This window comes from Aricia agestis, chromosome 1, assembly GCF_905147365.1.
Source record: "Aricia agestis chromosome 1, ilAriAges1.1, whole genome shotgun sequence".
Lineage (NCBI taxonomy): Eukaryota > Metazoa > Arthropoda > Insecta > Lepidoptera > Lycaenidae > Aricia > Aricia agestis.
In genome coordinates this window covers 16,959,645-16,983,453 of record NC_056406.1, presented here as the reverse complement: position 1 = coordinate 16,983,453, position 23,809 = coordinate 16,959,645, and the positions used below count along the sequence as shown (strand labels likewise).

The following is a 23,809-nucleotide window of genomic DNA, read 5'->3' as shown; positions in this document are numbered from 1 at the left end:
AACAAGCTTAACAGTTTTCCAAAGAACCAATAAAGAACTTTTCAAATATGTGCAAAGAAAGGGCATTGATATGTCACAAGTTCACAACTCACAAATTACTATTCTCAAATCGTGGAATTCTGTCTGCCATAGACTCCCTGTCAAAAAACTTGTCATATTATTCCATTGTTTGCCCCATGTATTATTTTTCTCTATGGTTTTCTAGTTTTCTATACCGTACAAACTGTGTACAATCCCATGCACAATCCCCACATTCTATTTAGCGTTAAAAACGATCAAAAGGCATACTAAAAACGATTAGGAGTGGGGCGCGTCTTCATGGATTGCACAGACTACACCTTCAAACTTGTGGAAATATTTAAGTAGTTTACTTAAATATTTCCCCCATCAAGACTAGCTCATGACTTATATTATGGTTTTGTGTATATAGCTAGATCCCTATTTACAAGCTATCTTAGCTCATGACTTATATTATGGTTTTCTGTGTATATAGCTAGATCCCTATTTACAAGCTATCTATAATTAAGAGGAATTAAAAACAAACGAGTAATGTGTAGATTATTTATTTTACATCTTACTTCTTCTTAGACACACCAACAGTTCTTCCTCGTCTGCCGGTGGTCTTGGTGTGTTGACCGCGCACACGCAGACCCCAGTAGTGACGCATACCTCTGTGGGCGCGAATCTTCTTAAGCCTTTCCAAATCTTCACGAAGTTTGGAGTCCAAGTTAGAAGATGTCAGTTGACTGTATTTACCATCAACAATATCCTTTTGTCTGTTCAAGAACCAGTCAGGAATCTTGTATTGTCTGGGGTTTGACATAATGGTAATAATTTTTTCTACCTAAAATAAAACATGTAACTTTCAAACAATGATCGAAAACGTATCCATTTTACTGCAAGCTTCTCGTTAATACTTAGCGTAGCTATGAAAACTTGACAATTCAGGGATTTGCTAACAGATTTTGGAAGGGCCAAGAAACTAAAAAATTTTGCAACAACTTACCTCTTCCTCGGTACATTCTCCGGCACGCTTGTCCAAATCGATGTCGGCCTTTTTCAATACAATGTTAGAGTATCTGCGGCCTACTCCTTTGATAGCAGTCATAGCAAACATAACCTTACGTTTGCCATCGATATTCGTATTCATAATACGAAGAATGTGTTGAAACTTATCCGGGATTACGAGCGACTGAAATTATAAACATTACCATGTTTATTACTAAAAATACACTGTCATACATCGTAGATAGAAACCAGAACGTGAACCACATTACAATTTATTTAATTAAAAGCACTGATTTCCAAAATATATTAAGATTACTATACCATTTTGATAAAAATAAAGCTAAACGCTCCTCACGTAAAGCCGTCAACATGAAAAAGGCAGTTAACAGTTTGACGTTTGAGTTTAGACATTGACAAATGACACATGACATCAACAAACCATAGAGATGCATTGTATTTTTTTACAAAAAAAAGAAAGTAGATGCAAACATATAAAATCTTCTAAGTTCTAGAGAGAATATAATTATTATTATTATTATTACACAAGTTTTCGTGCAGTAAAACTTAAAAATGTTTAATATGTTACACTCAAAAACCGAAAACGCTCAGTGAGCGAAAAAATGGCTCACAATGCGTTGTGGTCATAGTGAAACGGCCACGACACGAAATTCGCGTCGTGACTCGTGGCCCTAGTGAAAACGGCCACGACGCGTTCTGGTAATCACAGAAATATCACATAGTGAAATTCGTGTCGTGGCTGACGTGCTATTCGACCACAACGCGTTGTGGTAATCGGGAAAAGCCATGACGCGTTCTGAGCATTTAAAAACAGCCACGACGCGAATCCGTGTTGTGGGCTGTGGCCCTAATGAAAACGGCCACGACGGCCGACGCGTTCTCAAACCAGGTTACTTACAGTTACCTACTTAGGACTAGTGGGAACTGCTAAATCTGTATTAAAGTCAACTTATAATAAGTTATAAGATCTGGAATCCATTCGTAGGTAATTTCTTAAGTCTGCTGGTTCCAAGTAGTTCAGAAAGTTCATAATTCATAGTTTTTCGTGGAGCAAAAATTCTTTCATCCTTTTACAGGGAGTCGTTTTCTATCCTAATTCGGCTCCGGTGGAATGAAGTACTTTGTGAAATTAATAAAAAGCAATGTACAGAAAGTAAATCATATATTGGTTTTCTTTAGACAATCAACAGAACACTCAAAACTGACAAGGTGTCAAATATCAAAAAACATAGGAAATAAACATCTTCTAAAATCTGCACGGCCAACACCATCTTACACTAAAGAGGATATACCTCAACACCTTCTCTAGATGTGCTGGCCAAGACAGTTCGCCAGATGTTTAAACCGAGTCCTAGCAAGAGGCTTTGTAAAAATATCTGCCAGCTGCAGCTCATTGCTGATCCTCTTCACAGTTATAGTTCCATTCGCCACTAGCTCTCGTACAAAAAAGTGCCGAATGCGTATGTGCTTTGTCCTTCTGTGAAACTCAGGGTTCTCAGCAAGACGTACAGCTGCCTCGTTGTCTACATACAGTACAGGTAGGCCTTCCGTCTTTACCAAACTACCAATAAGACGAGTTAGCCAAATGCTTTCTCTTGCTGCTTCACTGGCAGCGACTATCTCGGCTTCTGTGGTAGATATTGCAACGCTTTGTTGCCTCTGGCTGAGCCACGATACTGCTCCACCAGCATATAGGCATAGAACTCCAGAAGTGGATCTTCCTGTCGCAATATCTCCGCCGTGGTCGGCGTCACTATAACATTCTATGTTACCTCTTTTAAAATTCCTTTTATAAAGTATTCCCAAATCGGGTGCATACTGCAGATAGCGTAGAATGCGCTTCAACTTTACGCAGTCTGTTGGAGTGGGATTTTCTAGTTTTCTGGAGACCACACTCACAGCGTATGCGATATCGGGTCTAGTCCCAACCATCAGATATGCGAGTGCACCAACCACTTGCCTGTAGTTCCTGATAAAAAAGTCGTCGTCCTTCTCTGGTTTCTGAACTACTTCTTCTTTAACAATCGGAGTGGATACCGGCCTGCATTCTTGCATTCCAAACCGTTTCAAAATTTTCTTAACATAGGCTGTCTGGTGGATTCTTATATCACCACCTTCTCTGGTTTCTATCTCTATTCCCAGGAAATACGAGATTGCCTTCGTTGTAATTTTGAACCTCTCTTTTAGTTTTTCAAGGAACTTCTCAATTACACCTTCACTTGTACCAGCGACCAGCCCGTCATCGACATAGAGAGCCACTATCAGCTTTTCGTATCCAATGTCTCTTTTGAAGAGGCATGGATCTGCCTCACTGACTTCAAAGCCACTTTCCTTGAAGAAATCCAGAATAGTCCTGTTCCAACAACGAGGAGCTTGCTTCAGACCGTATAAACTTTTCTTTAGCAGGCAGACTCGACCCGTCCCGTCATCATACCCTTCTGGCTGCTTCATATATATTTCTTCGTCTGATAGAGATCCGTAAAGAAAAGCTGTTGAAACATCGAACTGACTTAGTTTCATGCCTTCACTAGCAGCAATACTCAATACCGCTCGGACTGTTGCCATCTTGGCTACAGGGCTAAAAGTCTGGTCGTAGTCTTCTCCCTTTCTTTGTCGAAAGCCTTTTACTACTAGTCGAGCTTTGTACTTGCTGACTGTACCATCAGGGTTTTGCTTTACCTTATAAACCCATTTGCATGGAATAGCTTTCCGATTCTTGGGTAACCTGTCTAGAATCCATGTCTTATTCTCTTTCAGGGATTCAATCTCGCTTTCCATAGCTTTAATCCACAACTCCTTATCAGGGCAGGCTATTGCTTCCTTGTACGTGTTAGGCTCTACATAGGAATCTGTACCGACATATGATACGAAATCATTGAATTTACCAGGGCGTCTGAGGAGAGAGCGGTCTCTTAAGCGCATCTCATGTCTTGCTAACTGCTCAATGATCTCCCCTTCATTTTCATCATTGACTCGTTCTTCATCTCTTTCCTCATTCTCCCCCCCTAATTCAATAGATTCATCTTCATCTGGCATCTCTGGAAGTACATTTCCTAATTCTACCTCATCACTGGCAACAGGGGCTTCAACAGCGTCTTGGCTTTCTTCCTGGGCTATGTCTCTGTGCCACTCAACCAGTACGTCCTCATTCACATCAGTATTAGAGGTAGATTTCCTTGTAACATATAAAGGAACTTCCAGGTCAGTCAAATCTTTCTCCACTTGTGAACCATCGGAGTCAATTTTTGATTCTATGGGTCTTTCATCGAATGTGACATCTCGAGATCGTACCAGAGAGTTTGATTCCTTGTTCCAAAGTCTGTACCCATCGTCGTTGTCATAGCCAATAAAGATGCACTTTTGTGCCTTCTTCTGCATTTTCTTCCTTTTTTGTTTGGGAATATGCACGTAGCACGTAGAACCGACGATCCTCAAATGTTTTATTTGTGGTTTCTTACCAAACCACAGCTCGAATGGGGATTTATCTTCCACAGAAGTTGGGCCTGTTCTGTTCAAAATGTAAACCGCAGTCTTCACCAACTCAGCCCATAAAACTTGAGGAAGTTCTTCATGTGCATACATCATTGCTCTAACCATTTCCACGATTGTGCGGTTTTCCCTTTCACTAATGCCATTCTGTTCAGGCGTGTAAGGCATAACCAACCGTTGGTGTATTCCGTACTTGTCCAATTCTTTACGTACTTTTTCATTATCGAATTCGCCTCCGTTATCACTCAGAAATTCCTTAATTCGGTGACCTGCTGCCTTCGCATCTGCTAACATCAGACTTAGTAACTCAGGTACTTCCGATTTATTTTTCATGATGTACACGTAACGGTACTTGGAGAATTCGTCTTTGAATAAAACGAAATACCGAGACTTCGAACAACTTGGTGGGAATGGACCACATACATCAGAGTGAATGCGTTCTCCTGGACTGACAGCTTTTTCTCGGACACCAAACTTCTTCCTATGTGTCTTTCCAAAAATGCATCCTTCGCATAGACTCCCACTGTCCTTTGCCTTTACATCAAGTTCTCGTTCTATTACTCGCTTCACATGGCGTTTGTCCTGATGACCCATACGTTCGTGGTAAAGCTGTAACGTGTCAATTGCATTCAACATCACCATTTTCTTGGGTTGAATCGGTTTACAGTTCAGTTTGAACAAACCGCCATGTTTTTGTCTACTTCCAGTCACGCACAATTCTCCTTTAATGCTAAATGAGCAATTAGTGCCTTGTGACGTAAACAAACTTTCCGTGTTTATATCATGTGCTGAGAGCACCGAAAAAAGATTATTCGTGACTTTCGGAACTAGCCACACGTCATTCATTAAGAATGTTCTTTTCTTTGTCTGCATAAGAATCGAACCCTTTCCTAGCGCATCTACCACTTTCCCATCAGCAGTGGTTACCATGTGTGGTTCTTGGAAACGCTCGAAATCCTGGAACCAGTCACTTCTCATTGTAACGTGATGTGTGGCGCCATTGTCAACGTACCACTCATCCCGATCCGTGTTACAATCAATGACGTTGACCAGCACAGCCATCATGTTGGTCATTCCTGCTTTTCCGCGCCGTTCCTTTTTAGGGCAGTCCTTCTTGAAGTGCCCAACTTCACCACAACCATGACACTTAAACGCTTTGGGTTTCTTCTTTATAGACCTTCTCGTACGGTCAACAACCAAAGCTTCACCAGTGGATCTTGACACGCATCCAGTATCTTCCTTGGAGGTTGTCGTCAAGGCCCTTTCATGGGCACAAAGCTGACTAGTCAGATTGTCTATAGTTCTGTCCTTCTTTGACATCATTAACCAACTCGACTTGAAGGAAAAATATCCTTCCGGCAATGTATCCAAAATCTTGCATATAAGTAGTATTTCTGGCAGCTCCTTCCCATCATCAGCCTTAACTAGCTCTTGATTTAGATTATGCCACAAATTCTTCGCTTTGGATATATGAGTCACAATGTCGTCTGAGATGTCCATCTTTAACTGAAATAGGCTCGTACAGGCGTGATACAGACGGTCATCATTCAGGCCGTCATATAGCCGATGTAGTTCATCCCAGACATCACTTGGACTTGAAAACCTGATCACCTTATCTAATGCTTCATCGGAAATATTGTTCGTAATCAATAAAAGAGCCGTACTTTCTAGTTTCAAGTACTCTCCTAAATTCTTCTTGTATTCGGCCATTGCCGCTGCAGCAGTAGCATCGCCACTGTTGATTGCTGGCTTCTCTGGCTTACTAACTTTACGATTCACAATATCGATAAGCCCATCCATACCTCTCAGTAGTGCAGTCATCCTGTATCGCCACTGCACCCAGTTAGTACCATCCAACTTTGAGATTTGCATTTTACTTAATTCCATAATGAATATTTTTAGTACTTCTTACGTTCTGGGCACATAACCTTTTACAGGGAGTCGTTTTCTATCCTAATTCGGCTCCGGTGGAATGAAGTACTTTGTGAAATTAATAAAAAGCAATGTACAGAAAGTAAATCATATATTGGTTTTCTTTAGACAATCAACAGAACACTCAAAACTGACAAGGTGTCAAATATCAAAAAACATAGGAAATAAACATCTTCTAAAATCTGCACGGCCAACACCATCTTACACTAAAGAGGTTTACCTCAACACATCCATCTTTTTCGCCTTTTGTTTATTTTTATTTTCATTGAGCCAACAGCTAAGCCTATGAGAAGACCAATATTTTGTTGCTTTGATAGAACTGGAGCCATTAAGAAGACGTCTGACCAAAATGACAACTGATTTAGTCACTAAATTAGGACAAGTGGAATAAGAAGCTTCTAATTAGTCTCCTATGTGGATCCTAGCTAGGACTTCTAAATAGGACAAGTGGAATAAGCGCTTTTGCCTGTCCCGACTCCCGACCGAGACGAATTAAAAAAAATGTCTATGGTCACATATTCGTGAATTATTGTCGTTCGTCGGACGTCGTGTACCGGTTACCACTTTTTCTTTATCTAAAAGACTGTAAAATAGTTATTTGTTCAGTTATATTTCACCAAAACAAAATGCTTTCGGAGACGACGTTAACGCTTATACAGATACTAGAGAAAACTATATCACCGGGTAAGTAACATTGTATGAGCATGGCGCTTCGTGTAATCTTCATTGTCAACCGACTCAGGAATTTTAAAGTTACCATCTAACTGTAACTTTCACACAATATATAGCTCCAATGTAGGTGCATTTTTACTTGCCAGCAAATTCAGTAATTCATAATCCATATCATATTAGGATAATATAGAATAATGTTACTTTAATACCATAATTAACGAAATAATGACAATCTGATTTCAATAAGACTTGTCAGGTTGTGAAGTTACTTTACAGTACTGTGAATGTAAACATGTTGCAGGGATATAATATTATACTTTCGTGGAAATTGTGTTGTAAATAATTTAAAAGACTCTGACATGAATAAGAGAAATAACCTCCAAAAATGCTAATTCTAATTGGCCTCTTACTTGCCAAACTTTCAGCCTGAATACCTACATTCTATTTGTATATAATGTAAATGTGAATTCTATTCAGCAGTGTATCATTGTTATCATGTCTATAACTTTCTCATTACAGATCGAAATGAATTGGATGCTGCAGAAAAATATCTTAACCATGCAGCCCTCACAAATTTTACAACATTTATCAAAATGCTTTCTGACATTCTGGTACAAGGTGGAAACAGTCAGGTGGCAAGAATGGCTGCTGGATTGCAACTTAAAAACCACCTAACATCTAAAGATCCCATTGCAAAGCAGCAGTATCAGCAGAGATGGCTTGCTCTACCTGAAGACATAAGAGTCTATATTAAGAAAAATGTGAATATAATAAAAATTATGTTTTATAATATTATGTGAAAGCTATTGTGTCTCTAATAATCATATTTAATAATGTTTTCTAGATTCTAGCTGCTATTGGCAATGAAAGTAGTAGACCGAGTTCTGCAGCTCAATGTGTTGCTTATGTAGCTGTAGCGGAGCTTGCTGTTGGACAATGGAATGACCTTATACCAATGCTCCTGGAAAATGTAGTCAATGCCCAATCAACTGAGCTGACAAGAGAAGCTAGCCTTGAAGCTATAGGTAAGTCAGTTACACGTAAGGTTGTTTTACAACAAATGAAAAAAGTTTCTTAACTTAAAAACTTTCTTATGAGATTTGTTAAGTAAAAATAGTAAGTTAGATAGATGAAGAGATGTTCAGTGAAATTTAATCCCTCGATTGTGGCAAAACAAGACACAATAGCTATTCTATTGTTATTGCGGCTGCATGTGGCCGTTTGTGAGTTGAAGCAATATTTAGCAATATTTTGAATTATGATTAGGTACTACTATAAAATATGTTGCATCTATTTTTATAATGAAAGCTTTTTTGCAGTTATAATATTTGTTTTTCACAATAGTCAACACAATGTTTGACTTAATATAACATTCTTATAGGTTACATCTGCCAAGAAATAGATGCTGAAGTTCTTACTGAACAAAGCAACCAGATTCTAACTGCTATAATTCACGGTATGAGATCTACTGAGCCCAGCAACCATGTCAGATTAGCAGCAACTCAAGCTCTGTTAAATTCTCTTGAATTTACAAAGGCTAATTTTGATAAAGAGAATGAAAGAAACTTCATCATGGAGGTTGTGTGTGAAGCAACTCAGTCCAATGACATGAGAATTAGTGTTGCAGCCTTACAATGTTTGGTGAGCATGTTTTACAAATATGTTGTGTTAAAAGGTTTCATTTTTATCTCTCAAATGCTAATGAACTTAATTATCGTTTCAGGTCAAAATATTATCTTTATACTACCAGTACATGGAGCCATACATGGGCCAAGCATTGTTCCCTATTACATTAGAAGCTATGAAATCTGATGTGGATGAAATATCTCTCCAGGGTATAGAGTTCTGGTCCAATGTCAGTGATGAAGAAATTGATCTTGCTATAGAAATGGTTGAGGCTTCTGAAGCAGGTATTTACTAGTTTTAAGTTTATAACTTCTGCAATATACTTGTGGCAAATTTGTTAACTGTTCATGGTAGTAGAAATTCATAAAAAAGAATGGAGAAAATTATATTATTATTTCATATATTTTTTGTTAGCAACATAAAATAGTAAATTAATACAATGTACACACTACACTCCTTGTATTTCTGGCTAGGTTTTTTGGCTAGGATTTATAAAGAATTTCATTGTCTTAGTTTAAGACTTAAGTCATTACTAAATAAGCTGTTGCTCTTTTGACATTTTTTATTACTCAGGCCCGCTTAATAGTCAGTATTCAAGATGCATCTCAGATGTTTCGTCTGCCAAGTCACCTTTAAATATTTACCATTTATACTGATTACTGTTGTTGTAACATGCACAAATATTATGATCTTTCAGGTCGTCCTCCAGTAAGAACATCTAGATTTTATGCAAGAGGGGCACTGCAGTATATTGCTCCTGTGCTTATGGAAAAATTAACTAAACAAGATGATAGTGATGATGAGCTGGAATGGAATCCTTCTAAAGCAGCATCAGTTTGTTTGATGCTGCTTTCCAACTGTTGTGAGGATGACATTGTTCCTCATGTTTTACCTTTCATTCGTTCAAATATTAAAAGCGAAAATTGGCGTTTCCGAGAAGCCGCTCTTATGGCGTTCGGTTCTATTCTTGGTGGTTTAGAAGCTAACACACTCAAGCCTTTAGTTGAAGAAGCAATGCCGACACTTATTCAAGCTATGTACGATTCAAGTGTGGCGGTTAGAGATACGGCGGCTTGGACTTTTGGAAGGATTTGTGAAATTGTTCCAGAAGCAGCTATTACTGAAAACTATTTGCAGCCATTACTAGAGAGCCTCGTTAATGGCCTTAAAGCTGAACCTAGAGTTGCAGCTAATGTTTGTTGGGCTTTTACTGGACTGGCCGAAGCTGCTTATGAGGCAGCTCTTAACAACGAGAATCAGCAACCAAAGACATATTGCATGTCTAGATATTTCGATTTTATTATTGAACGCCTCTTAGAGACTACTGATCGTCCAGATGCAGCACAACATAATCTTAGATCAGCTGCATATGAAGCTCTCATGGAAATGGTTAAAAATTCGCCAACCGATTGCTACATTACTGTCCAAAAGACAACCATGGTTATATTAGAAAGGTTGCAACAAGTGTTGCAAATGGAGAATCACATTTCAAGTCAAGCTGATAGATCACAATTCAATGATCTCCAGAGTCTGTTGTGTGCTACATTGCAGTCAGTCCTGAGTAAAGTTACGCCAGAAGACGCACCACAAATATCTGATGCTATCATGACAGCACTGCTGACGATGTTTGCGAGCAATGCAGGGAAGGCAGGAGGAGTGCAAGAAGATGCATTAATGGCTGTATCCACCCTTGTCGAGGTGCTCGGTGAAAAGTTCCTGACTTACATGGAAGCATTTAAACAATATTTATATGTGGGCTTAAAGAACCATCAAGAATATCAAGTTTGTATTTCAGCTGTGGGTCTCACTGGCGACATTTGTCGTGCCCTCAAAAATAAGGTATGAGTAGCAAATATTACAAAAAAATATTTATGTATAAAATAAGCTTCTAATTTTTATTTTATTCTAGGTACTACCATATTGTGATGAAATAATAACTCTATTATTGGAAAATCTTGGTGATCCCTCAATTCATCGTTCTGTTAAGCCTCAAATATTATCACTGTTCGGTGATATAGCTTTGAGCATTGGTCCTGATTTTAAGAAATACTTGGGAATTGTTATGGAAATGTTGCTGCAGGTGAGTTTATCGTTTTCAGTTGCTATCAATACACCTTTGCACTTTTTTACTATGAACTCAAAAGAAACATTTTTATCAGGATGGCACTGTTTTAATGTCAACTGGCTTCATCTTCATAATATTATTCTAGAAACTTTTTGTTAAAATCTCAAATTTTAACAATTTTACTTGCAACTCACAAAACCTTTTAAAATAAAATTCCTTATACCAGGCCAGCAAAATGGAAGTGGATCGAAATGACTATGACATGGTGGAATATTTATGTGAACTAAGAGAGAGCATATTAGAAGCTTATACTGGCATTATCCAAGGTCTGAAAGGTGCAGATGGCGAGGTATGTTTAGACATTATGATTTATTCACTGTTAGGCCCCTTACACACTGCGACTTTTAACAGCGATGCAGTCGCGCGTTTTTGAAACGCGCGATAGCATCGCGAGACCAGCAATTTTTGCATCGATGCTGTCGCGCGTTAGTATCGATATGGTTGCCTATTAGCATCAATACACACGCGCTACAGCAGCAATGAACAGATTTTTGCATTTATGCTGTCGCGCGCACGTATCGATACAGTTGCGCGTTAGTATCGATACATACGCGCGACAGCATCGATGCAGACGCGCGTTAGCATCGATGCAGAATAAGATTTTCCATGGGCGACGGTAGTTGCTTACCATCAGGTGACCCGTTTGCTCGTTTGCCCCCTTATTTAATAAAAAAAAATAACAATTGAAAAACTTATTGTTATGGTTTATTAGTTTTTTAAATGTTGTTGTTGATCTTTCACTTGTAAAAGCACCCACATTGGGGTGGACCCAATACTTCCTCTGTTTACGTTTACTTTTCTTTTTAAAAAATGTAATAATACAGAGAGCGTGAAGAACATTTTCAATCGAACTCATCGCGTTGTGGCAGTCAACAAATGACTGGCCAAAACACGTTTCGTCATCACATATCGATACAGTCGCGATGCTAACGCGATACAGCGTCGATGCTGCATCGCGTTAGCATCGCGACTGCATCGCTGATAAAAGTCGCAGTGTGTAATGGGCCCTAATGTTCAAATGCCAGATGCCATGCAAATGCAAATGTCTAATAGGTGTTGTCAAAAATCTGATATTTGTAAATGAATAGTATCAACATGTTAGGCCTATTTTGTTGATATTTATATGTAGTCCAAATTCTCCCAATTGTTATGTTTCTATTTCACATAATATTTAGTTATAAATTATAATGCAGCTCAGACTTAGTTAGGAGAGCTAAGCATTTCTTCACACGTCTTTTCTTCTTCCATAGAAAAAACAAATATTGTCTGTAATAACTAATAAGAAATTATATTATTACAATGTTTTTAAACAATGGATAAAATATACAATGTTTTTCCCCTATCAGTAACATTACAAAAGTCTCTAAACAAGAATAAAACATTGTATAGCTTATCCATCATGTACTTGATGTTTCGGGTACATCAATTCAAAGTACTGGATAATATTTTCCAGATGCAAGCGGACGTATCGATGGTGGAGCCGCACGTGCCGGCGATGGTGCAGTTCATGGTGACGGTGGCGATGGAGCCGGAGCGAACTGACGGCCATATGTCCGTGGTGGCCGGCCTCACGGGCGACCTGTGCTCTGTGTTCGGCGCGCGAGTGCTGCCCTTGCTGGAGTCGCGGCCGCTGCTCGAGCTGCTGCAGCAGGCGCGCATGTCGCGCACGCCGCGCACCAAGATGCTCGCCAACTGGGCCACCAAGGAGATCCGCAAACTCAAGACCCAGACCCCCATCGCCAGCTGGTATGCCCCAGTTATTTCTGTATAACATGCTTTTACTAAATGCTCTGGCAGTGTTAAGGCTGTGTTTCCACCGAAGCTGAGCTAAGCTGCGTTGGGAGGAATGTGTTTTACCAAAACGAATAAAATCGTTGCTGTCAGGCAAATTAAGTGTTTCTATTGGTTCTTTAAAACACGTTCCTCGCAATGCAGCTTAGCTTCGCTCCAGTGGAAATGCAGCCTTATGGTCACTTTTATGACTTAAAACTTTAAACTTGAAGCAAAAGGTTTTTTTTTTTTAATTTTAAGACTCATTTAAATTATGAGCATAGGTTAGGTTTTAGCAAAAATAAAAATACTACAGAAAAGTTACCTAAGCTTTTATTATAAATTACAGGTTTAAGAATTTGTAATATGTATTATTAAATCGGGTCTGTAGCTTACGTGCTATGATAGAATGATATTGTTTTTTCTAGTAGGACAAGAAAAAAATTTAACGACTCAAAAACTTGCTTTATCAAAGTAGGTAAACGTGAGGAACTGTAAACACAATAAAGTAAAAAGACTGAATGGTAGATTCTATAACAGTTTGCAATACAATAATATTGACCTATTCTCATTTCTCAGTTTAATAGTTTTCATTAACAATTAACACAAATGGATGAAGTGAGTAAATAACGATTTGGAAAAAAGGGAAAAAATAAGTGTCCCAATGTTATTAAATGTTAGTTACCTACTTCATCTGAGGGTGCAGCGTTTTAGAGTATTTCGTTTTAAATTTTATAAACACTATTAAGGACATGATATTGCTGCTCTATTGGTTATAATGCCATTGAGTAATTAGAACATCAGTGCGAAATGGCGTCTTTGTAACGACATTCAGAGCACTGAATAAAATTAGTATTTGGTTATGTTTTCTCCTCTAGTAGACCCCCTCTAGTAGATCTACTGCTACCTAAATAAAATTAACAGCAAAATATTAATAAAATATTTTTTGTTTCAGATTTGAGACATTCTTGTAACAAAGTTGAGACTTAGTGCTGGTAAACTCAAATTTAATGTATTATTGGGAGGTCATATCATAATTTACGAGTCGTTAGGTGCATTTAGAAACTTTGTAAAAAAGGTAATCAGAGAAAATTTTATTCATATTGGATAAGTGTCTCTGATTTTTGTTTAATTAGTTTAATTGTTAATGCTCAAGTTTTACAAAGCGATAAAATTGACTACTTGATAGAGTCAATAATTAAATGCATCTAGCGAAGTAGTAATTTCGGAATATTTCATAACATTGCCTCACCATGTTTCCATATAATTAATTCAAAGCATTTTCCTATTTGGTATTATAAATACAGGCAGTGGCTGTGGTATTTTTACTTACGTGATGCGAACGAGAGCGTATGGAAGATGACGTATGTTATTTTAGGCATGCACATGTGTAAGGGATTGTGAATTTTATAAATTATTCTTTTGTAAAGGACAGAAAGAGGTCCGAATGAGGAAGTATGTCCGACGAAGCGTGTGTGTGATTGTGATATAAAAAATATTTTTTAACTTAGCCATGTATCAATCTTCTCCATGGGTTGATATTGTGAATAAGGTTCCATCAGAGTTCGGAGCGGGACGAGGGACGCCATATTGGTGCTCGATGGCTTTTATTCATCGCATTTATGCAAGTTTTAAACTGAAATTTTATTATTTAATGCGTTCACTGCTCATTTTGTAAATAAATTTATTTGTTCAATGATAAAACGTCCATGACTTTATTTGTGATGAATAAAAACATTCACTGCCTTTCAGTCTTAAGCTCAGTAATGTGTACATATGTAATTAAAATTATTAAAAAATAGGAGGGGTATGACCGACGAGCGACGACGTCGAGCGTCGATGTTGAGTGGTACATTAACCGCCACAAAAAGCACTGACATTATAAATAATTACAATATGTTCCAAACTGTATGCGTTGTTTCACGTTTTTTATTTATGTAGAATCTCAAATCTGTTGTTTTTATACATGGTCAAATCTATCAAGTTCTATAATTTTGGCGTTGTGTTTTGAATTTGAATTTGAACATTGAAATATTTAAACTCCAATTTTATAATGTGATATTAATTGTTACGAATTTGGTCAAGAATCAAATTAATACTACTTTTCAATGTCTATAACGTTAACCTGGTGCCAATTGTTATTATTTGCTATTGCACTTCTCCTTGAAGGTAAGTAAAGCGTCAGTGCCTTGTTACGAAACTAACATAATTTCACATCGCACGAATGTTAAACATTCGTGTGTGTCTAGAGATTACTAACGGTGCAACTGTTTATGAATAACATAAAACATTAGATAAGCCCAAATCGGAGAAAGTTTCAATAATTTTTTACTTAATTTGTATTTTTAGAGTGTTTGCTAGTCTGTGAGCATCACTGACAGGGATGATGTTTGCGTGATTTATGCAAGATTTTTTATGAAGTGTGTTTATTGAGCCCTTGTACACATTCATATTGCGCTCAATGAGCTTCGGCGAATTAACTATAGGTGTACGAGAGCTCCGAATGTTGTGTTGCATAATATGAGTATGGACAGAAGTGTTTTTTTCTATTCTTCTATATCATATTATGTATTTATATACAAAGGATGATAGGAGAATTTGAGTGAGGACTAGTGCCATGCCATGAAAGGTTCTGTATTAGAATCATGTAGGCATTGAGTCGACGAATACCACCCACTTTTCCCGCGCGAATAAATTTTCAACCGAAATTTATTTTGTTACATTTTTTATTGTTTAGCATACAAATAGTTTCCTGTAACTGAACTATAATAATTAAAACGATTAAAAAAATTGATTTTTCATTTATCTCTATTCTTTTTTTCATTAGGTATTCACACGCGAGCGTGCGTCCGCGCGAGTTTTAGCGTTGGCCCCAATGATGAAATACTCAAAGCAGATGTTACTACCGCGCGCGTTGTGAAGATTCAAATACGGCCCAATTGGGCCGTCTGTTGTTTAGTCTGCATCGAGCGCAGTCACGAGCGTGCCGCGTCTTGTCTTACCTACATAAATTGAAAATGACGACGTGCGCGTTTCGAAAATGTACCAATTATGACTCAAAAAAAACAAAACATAATATGGAATCTCTTGTCGTAGCTCAGGCGAAGAAAGAGACAGCGATACGATTCAATGTTTAAAAATAGAACTGTCTCTTTTATTTAAATGGTTTTTCGTATCTTTTGTTTCACTTATCTGTCAAATTTGTCAATTTTTGCGATTTTGAATTTGAAAATTGTTCGGAAGAGATAAGCCGGAAAATAGTATGGACGTAACAGATCTGTATAAGTAGAACAACATTGGTTTGCCCTAAATATTTTGTTCCGAAGCCTTCCTATCTAATCCTGGCTAATGAGGGTTTTTGATATTCTATTTGCCACCGTGCCGATATGTAGCTAGGGTCTATCGTGCCCCGTGTAAGCCGTGTATTACATTCATGAATCTAATACAGAGAGGAGTTGCTGGCCTAAGCAACTGTGCACTGTGATTTTCAACTAGGTCCTGACGTCATCATTGTCGGGCGGGGCAAGTCAGTAGGTACACTTTCAGCGTTTGTCAGGTGCACACGTAACGGGACTCCCAATAAATTATTGTGTTGTGAAAGGATAAAGTATTGTGTTTTACAATGTCAAAAACACTCACACAGACGCGACGTTCTGATAATATAAATATACACACGATCATCCACATTTAAAATTAAATAACGTTTTGTTAGACTTTGAAAAGTTTTAGCATAATTTTATAGCAATTGGCATAATTTTGGCAAAATTTTAACAGCAGTTTAGCAAATTTTGTATGAGTCGTGTTGGCAACACTGTCAATTTGAGGTCATGAGATCTTGTTTGGCAAATACAGCGGAACACGTTCAAACACGTTTGTCAAATGCTACGCCAATCCTCTTCAAACAGCTCAAACACGTAGTTTTGACAAACGCTTCAAAAAAAGCTGTTGCCACTTTTTAATTTCTGCACTTTTTTGACCGACTATAAACGTCAATTTTCTTGCAAGTGCGCAAAATGAAGTGTTGGAAACAAAATATTATTTTTTTTCGTTTTTTGTTTCAATATATCAGACCTACCATCCTCTCGAAAGTCGACACAGGTATGGGTATCCTGGGTACGCCCAATGCCCATGCCAAAGGAGGTACGGTTTTTGTACTAACCGTTTTATAAATAATAATAAAAATAATTCGCTTCACTTGGAGGCTCGTACCTCCCTAGTTATAAGAAGCACGTGGTTGCGGGTGCGCAGGGCGGGAGGTTCGGTAGCCCTCTAAACATCATGGAAGGAGGTCACACAATTCGTTGCTCCGTTTCCGAATTACAAAGGAAAATATCTTTTTTTTTATGAAATAAGGGGGCAAACGAGCAAACGGGTCACCTGATGGAAAGCAACTTCCGTCGCCCATGGACACTCGCAGCATCAGAAGAGCTGCAGGTGCGTTGCCGGTCTTTTAAGAGGGAATAGGGTAATAGGGAAGGGTAGGGAAGGGAAGGGAATAGGGAAGGGGTAGGGAAGGGAATAGGGTAGGGGATCGGTCCTCCGGTAAACTCACTCACTCGGCGAAACACAGCGCAAGCGCTGTTTCACACCGGTTTTCTGTGAGAACGTAGTATTTCTCCGGTCGAGTCGGCCCATTTGTGTTGAGGCATAGCTCTCCCACGTATTCCTCTATATCTGATTCCTTCAACCTTGGTTCCTTACACAATTGATTCCCTATTCGCTAATTACAACGTCATTTCCAAAGTTAAGTTTGCTTAGACATGATGTATAAAAATGAGTATGGTTTTTAATTAGACTATTTATTTATATATATTTTGTACACCTCAGGAAAAACTTTTTATGGATTCCTTCTACATACATTTTGATGATTCCCTGGGTATTTTAAGTAGGGAATCAAAATATTTTACATTTATTTATCTAATTGGTACATATCTGTTTATTTTTATTAAAATAAATTACATTATCTTCATATACTGATACAAATAAATGACACCAATAAGTAAAATATATTTAAAAAAAATTTCTTAAAGTCAAAATATTTCAAATAAATTCATTTTTCATTCATTGTATTTGGTTTTAACGAACAAGTTTAGTTTGTAGACAATTTTATACATGTTTATATTTAAATTGAACATGTTTATTTACCTGAAAAAGCTTTTTTCTATTAGCTTTGTTGATTGACGACCTCCGTGGCTCAATGGTTAGAGTATGTGGCAACTCAAGCCGGGGGTCGCGGGTTCGAATCCCGCCGACGGAACAAAATAGTTTTTAAATGTTCCTGGGTCATGGATGTGTATTAAATATGTGTATGATATAATAAAAATCTTAAATATATGTATAGTATAAAAGTATTAAATATATTTCCGTTGTCTGGTACCTGTAGGCTGTAACACAAGTCCTTCAGGTACTAAGCACGGGGCCAGACTGACGTGGTGTGAAGCGTCCATAGATATTATTATTATTATTATTATTAGCTTTGTTGATTCCCTAGGTTAGAAGAAATTAAATCAAAATATCTTATAAAATTGTGAAGTGAAAAAGGGCCCAAATAGATAATTATTTTTATAATTCACTTAAGAATAATATGCGATTATTGATTTTAAAAAATATGCAGAAATAAAAATGTACCAGGGAATCAACTAAATAATCCAAATCTGGAGAAATGCCCTTATAAATTAGGTTAATTTTAATAACCGAACATTAAAACAGCACTTTAAATATATCTAAATTTTATTTTATGTTATACATCTCATACCATTTGGCATTGAATTTATTTAAAATACGAAATAATTAATTTAAAATCACCGGAAAACTGTTTGTTTACAATCCATCATTTCGTCATATTACAATCTCGCGGTGCTTACAATCTCACGGTGACATAGACAAGTTTACGACTTATAGTTATTACCATAGACATAATATATACTGTCGTAAAGACCACCTGACAACTCGAAAATGCGTGACCATTTTTGATCTGTCAATGTGTGCGTGTGCTAGTGATGTATATTTTACTATCGATAGTATAGTATTTTGCTATCGATAGTTTAGTCCGTTCGAGTAATTTTACCTGAGTTTCTATAAGAAATAAATAATATGCAACTTTGATAGATTTGTATTTCAAATTAGGTATCATAAATTTTAATTGGCAAAAAAAGGTGACGATTGAAAAGTAGATACACATTTTCTTTTGGAATGATTTTTCAATCGTCGGATATGTTATGACATGAGGTTCTTATAGGGGTAAATAATTTACACTTAAGTCTTAACACATTATAAAGTTACTTATTAATTACTCAGGTAAAATCTATCTGGTAAATCAGTCCTTACATTGAAAGTAAACGTTGAAAGTAAACAACACACATAGTATATTATATTTTATTCTTAAATAAATACATATTATATAATATCATAATATTTTATTACAATTATTTTGAACCGACTTCCAAACAGGAGGAGTCTAGACGTTCGCCTGTGGATATATTTTTATGTATGTTCAACGATTACTCCGCCGTTTATGAACCGATTTTCAAATTTTTTCTTTTGCTGTACATTGTATTGTTCCGAGTAGGTATCATGTTCACAAAAGTGGTGGTCTGGTGATGAAAACAATGAGAAATCGAAGTGACTCCTTGATATTCAAAAGGGGAACATATGGTCCCAGAAAACGTTCAAAATCTTTCGATTAATAAATTTAAAAAAGTAGTCAAAGAACGTTTTGTGCCAAAGCCAAAATGATTTCATAATTGATGGCACATCTTGGGAGTAGAATGCTGAATGACTGCTTGCAAGGCTACTTCTACATGACTTACAATTATTATGTATCTATCTATGTTTACATTGTATAATTTTTAGTTACAGCATTGTAAATTTTGTTTTAAAAGATAATTTTTTTTCTCACTTTTTTTGGTAAAAAGTGGGCGTGCGAGTTTCTTACGCCGGTTCTTCTCGTCGGCTTAGTTACCGAACCGGTGGTAGGCACCATGTATTCTGAAAATATATTTTATTTTAGATTTGTTCAGAAATAAAGCAATTTTGATTTTGAATTTTTAAAACACCAACTGTAAGTATAGAAAACGTTAAGGACAGCTAAAATTAGTAAAATTATTATTTTTAAACAAAAAATTATAACCGACTTCCAAGGCAATGACAATAGTAATATTATACTTAAATGAACTAAAAAGTATTAAATAATTCTTATTCTGTACTCAGTATAATTCTGTTCTCAATCTTCATTATTTTGCAATCGGTACCAGCTAACCTAATCGCCAGTTCTCTGACAGAATAGGTATAACAGCAACTTATATACTTAGGACTGGTACCGACTTCAAAATTATGAAGATTGAGTACAGAATAAGGATTATTTAATACTTTTTAGTTCATATATTAAGTATAATCTTAAATGAACTAAAAAGCATTAATTGCTTATAATTGCTTATTTTTAATAATTGCTTCAGTAACAAGTGCAACAGTGTGTCAAACTTACTGGCACAAATAAAGTTGGGATAGCTCCTTTAACCAAAATAGTATTTATTCTAATTTTTCTTTAAAAATTTTCAATGAAATGTTTGCTACATATTGTTGAATTTTTCTTGGGATTCCAACCAACACGCCCAATTAATTTTAGCCATCTTGAGGGAATCTGTAAAACAAATGATTATGATATATAAATATAAACCTTCCTCTAGTTTTAGAGTCACTCTATATTATAGTAGTTATATTATATTAGCTATATTATAATATACTATTAGTTAAAATAAGATAATATGTCCTTTTAGTCCGGCCGCACATTATCCGAATTTGTGATCACTAAAATTCGGACGCCCCGCCCTACTCATACATTTTGACACGTCAGAAATTCTTTTAGTATGATGGGTCTACAACAAAATGTATGAACAGAGTGCGTTCGTGCGTCCGAATTTTTCTGATCAGAAATTTCGGATAATGTGCGGCCGGGCTTAAGGTGATAAATATAAAGGTAAATAATTTTTATTTTAGATTTATGTTATTGTAAAATATCGATAAGCATATCGATAAATTTGATTCAAGCACTAGCGTATATGTAAGAAATTTTGATGAAAAATTTTTCTTCAAAATTTGTGTAATATAGGAACAATAGTACCTTTAGTTACGCAAAATATGAAAGTAAAAGGGAGGATTCACAATATTTTATTTGAAATAGAGAACTAAAGACCAGAATATAGCAAAAATAAACACATCGTAGCAATTAGGACATGAAGATTAATTACGGGTGAAATGTATATTTTTCAGGATTATTCCTATGATTTACACTGCAATCACTCACAGCACAAGTTATTATTGTTATATATAATAGTATTTGTTTAAAATAACATACGATTTAAATAATAAATTGCAAATACCGAAAGGGCATAAAAACGATTGACGACTTTTGACGACCTGTCAAATAAAAGTTGTTACAATTTTCATTAGACTGCCTCTCTCTTTTCATCTTGTTATAATTCCATAAAGGATTTTCTTCTCTCTCGCACTCTTTGTTGGTCTTTAGGTATATATTATGTCTATGGTTATTACGGAAACGAAGGTCTAATTAATTGTACCACTAACTTTTAATATCTTTTTGCATCCTAAAGAAATGTATACCTATTCAACATACTGACTCGAAAACTTATAGCATCGTTATTGGTCAACGGTCACGGGCCAACGCATAATATATTTAGTCACGAATAAATTTTATTTCTAATGCCCGCTCTACACTCTTGCGAGAATTTCGGGAAAATGTGAGAAATGAGAATGTGGAGCAGATTCTCGTATTCTTCTCATTAATGTTCTTTTTGTTGCGAGATTCTCACGATTCACGATATCTCGCGAGAGTGTGGAGCAGGCATAATAAATAAAGTGAGGTTTACTTAATCTGTGGCATTGTCTCCTTTGATTTTGAAATCTGGCAACACTTTTTACAATTGACGTTTTTGTGATTGACAATTGACATTATTTATCTCATCTGTTAACTGTGAATTGCATAAACTTATAATGCATAGACCAACATAGAGTGCGAGAGAGAAGAAAATCCTTTATGGAATTATAACAAGATGAAAAGAGAGAGGCAGTCTAATGAAAATTGTAACTTTTATTTGACAGGTCGTCATAAGTCGTCAATCGTTTTTATGCCCTTTCGGTATTTGCAATTTATTATTTAAATCGTATGTTATTTTCAACAAATATTATTATATATAACAATAATAACTTGTGCTGTGAGTGATTGCAGTGTAAATCATAGGAATAATCCTGAAAAATATACATTTCACACGTAATTAATCTTCATGTCCTAATTGCTACGATGTGTTTATTTTTGCACTATTCTGTCTTTAGCTCTCTATTTCAAATAAAATATTGTGAATCCTCCCTTTTACTTTCATATTTTGCGTAACTAAAGGTACTATTGTTCCTATATTACACAAATTTTGAAGAAAAATTTTTCATCAAAATTTCTTACATATACGCTAGTGCTTGAATCAAATTTATCGATATGCTTATCGATATTTTACAATAACATAAAACTAAAATAAAAATCATTTACCTTTATATTTATCACCTTAAAAAGGACATATTATCTTATTTTAACGATTATTTTTAAGTAATAATTATCTTTTGACATACCTAGTATAAAATCAAGGTTTCACAGATCAGTCACTTGAATCTAATACTCATTGAATGCAGCTTTCAATAATATAATAGACAGTTCTCTGACAGAATAGGTATAACTGCAACTTATATTATACTTATTAATAGGACTGGTACCGACTTCAAAATTATGAAGATTGAGAACAGAAATACTGAGTACAGAATTAGGATTATTTAATACTTTTTAGTTCATTTAAGTATAATATTACTATTGTCTTTACCTTCAAATCGGTTCACAAACGGCGGAGTAATCGTTGAACATACATAAAAAATATTATATCCACAGCCGAACGTCTAACCTCCTCCTTTTTGGAAGTCGGTTAAAAATATGTAATTGTAATAAAAAGTATTAGGGAGTGCCTCCGCTGCCGGCGCCGGTTGCCGAAATGGCTACCGGCGCCGTTTTCCGAACTCCGAAGTTTGCCGAAGTCACGCGATGTTTGCCGAATAGGCTGCCAGCGCCTATTCGGCAAACATCGCTTGTCAAACAGAATAATGATCAAAAACATACCTATTCTATTAAAGAAACTCGAAGCATATGGTGTTCGGGGTATAGCTTTAAAATGGTTTACCAGCTACTTGACGGAACGACAACAGTGCATTAAAATAGGTGACAAACTGAGTGCTGCTAGATCAATCTCCTACGGCGTTCCACAGGGCAGTATTCTTGAACCGACTCTCTTTCTTATTTATATGAACGATATTGCCTTTCTGCCCTTGTCTTGTGAAGTCTACTCCTACGCGGATGACACTGCTCTCATTTTTCACGGTCCATCAGAGAAAGTAGTTTGTCGCGAGGCGAAAGGTGGAATGTCACTCGTCACGAACTGGCTAAGTGCCAACTTATTAACTCTAAACACAACTAAAACAAAATTCATGTTTTTCCATAAAACATCTGCTTCAGATCAACATCCTTAACTACCTTAAAGGTGCATAACCACTCTTGCCTAGCAGCGAAGCCTGTCTGCTGCGACTGTCCTCAAATACAAAGATCACATGATATAAAGTATCTAGGCATAATTTTAGACGAAAAGCTGTCTTTCAAGCAGCACGTTAGTCTGTTGTGCTCTCGCATTAGGAAAATAATTCCAATAATAAAAAACATCCGTAACTCAGTTAATTTTCGTATGCTCAAAATGATTTATCTAGCATTGTGCCAATCGATAATCAACTACTGTATACTTGTTTGGGGAGGTATATCCTCGACCACCCTAATCTCCGCTGAAAGAGCACAGAGGGCCATACTCAAGGTAGGACTACACAAACGTCGTAGATACTCCACCACTGCCATATACCGCGACTATCAGATTTTAAGCATTCGTAAACTATACATATTGAAGGTAGCGCTTGCTGTCCACAAATCGGTACTTGGATCTACACAACATGTCACCTTAATCAAAAAGAGAGACTTTAGATTACCTGGAAACACTGTCAAAACTTCCTTTGCCCAGCGCTCCGCGCCCTTTCTATTCCCGTTTATCTACAATAAGTTAGTCAAATTATGCCAAC

The 23,809-nt window shown here is 36.5% G+C and overlaps 2 protein-coding genes across 2 annotated transcripts; one reads left to right on the top strand and one right to left on the bottom strand.

Moving 5' to 3' along the window:
* Positions 1–547: 547 nt before the first annotated feature.
* LOC121738030 (40S ribosomal protein S18) lies at positions 548–1,432 on the bottom strand. Its single transcript, XM_042129879.1, has 3 exons — positions 1,330–1,432; positions 1,007–1,192; positions 548–844 (listed from the first exon to the last, which is right to left on the bottom strand). The coding sequence occupies exons 1-3, from the start codon at positions 1,330–1,332 to the stop codon at positions 575–577; spliced, it is 459 nt and encodes a 152-aa protein (XP_041985813.1). The 5' UTR covers positions 1,333–1,432; the 3' UTR covers positions 548–574.
* A 5,545-nt stretch (positions 1,433–6,977) lies between these two features.
* On the top strand, positions 6,978–15,434 carry LOC121737281 (importin subunit beta). Its single transcript, XM_042128944.1, has 10 exons — positions 6,978–7,131; positions 7,639–7,880; positions 7,964–8,144; positions 8,501–8,760; positions 8,843–9,029; positions 9,443–10,584; positions 10,655–10,825; positions 11,037–11,159; positions 12,324–12,616; positions 13,596–15,434. Coding segments are annotated over exons 1-10 (2,658 nt in total). The 5' UTR covers positions 6,978–7,073; the 3' UTR covers positions 13,597–15,434.
* Positions 15,435–23,809: the final 8,375 nt, after the last annotated feature.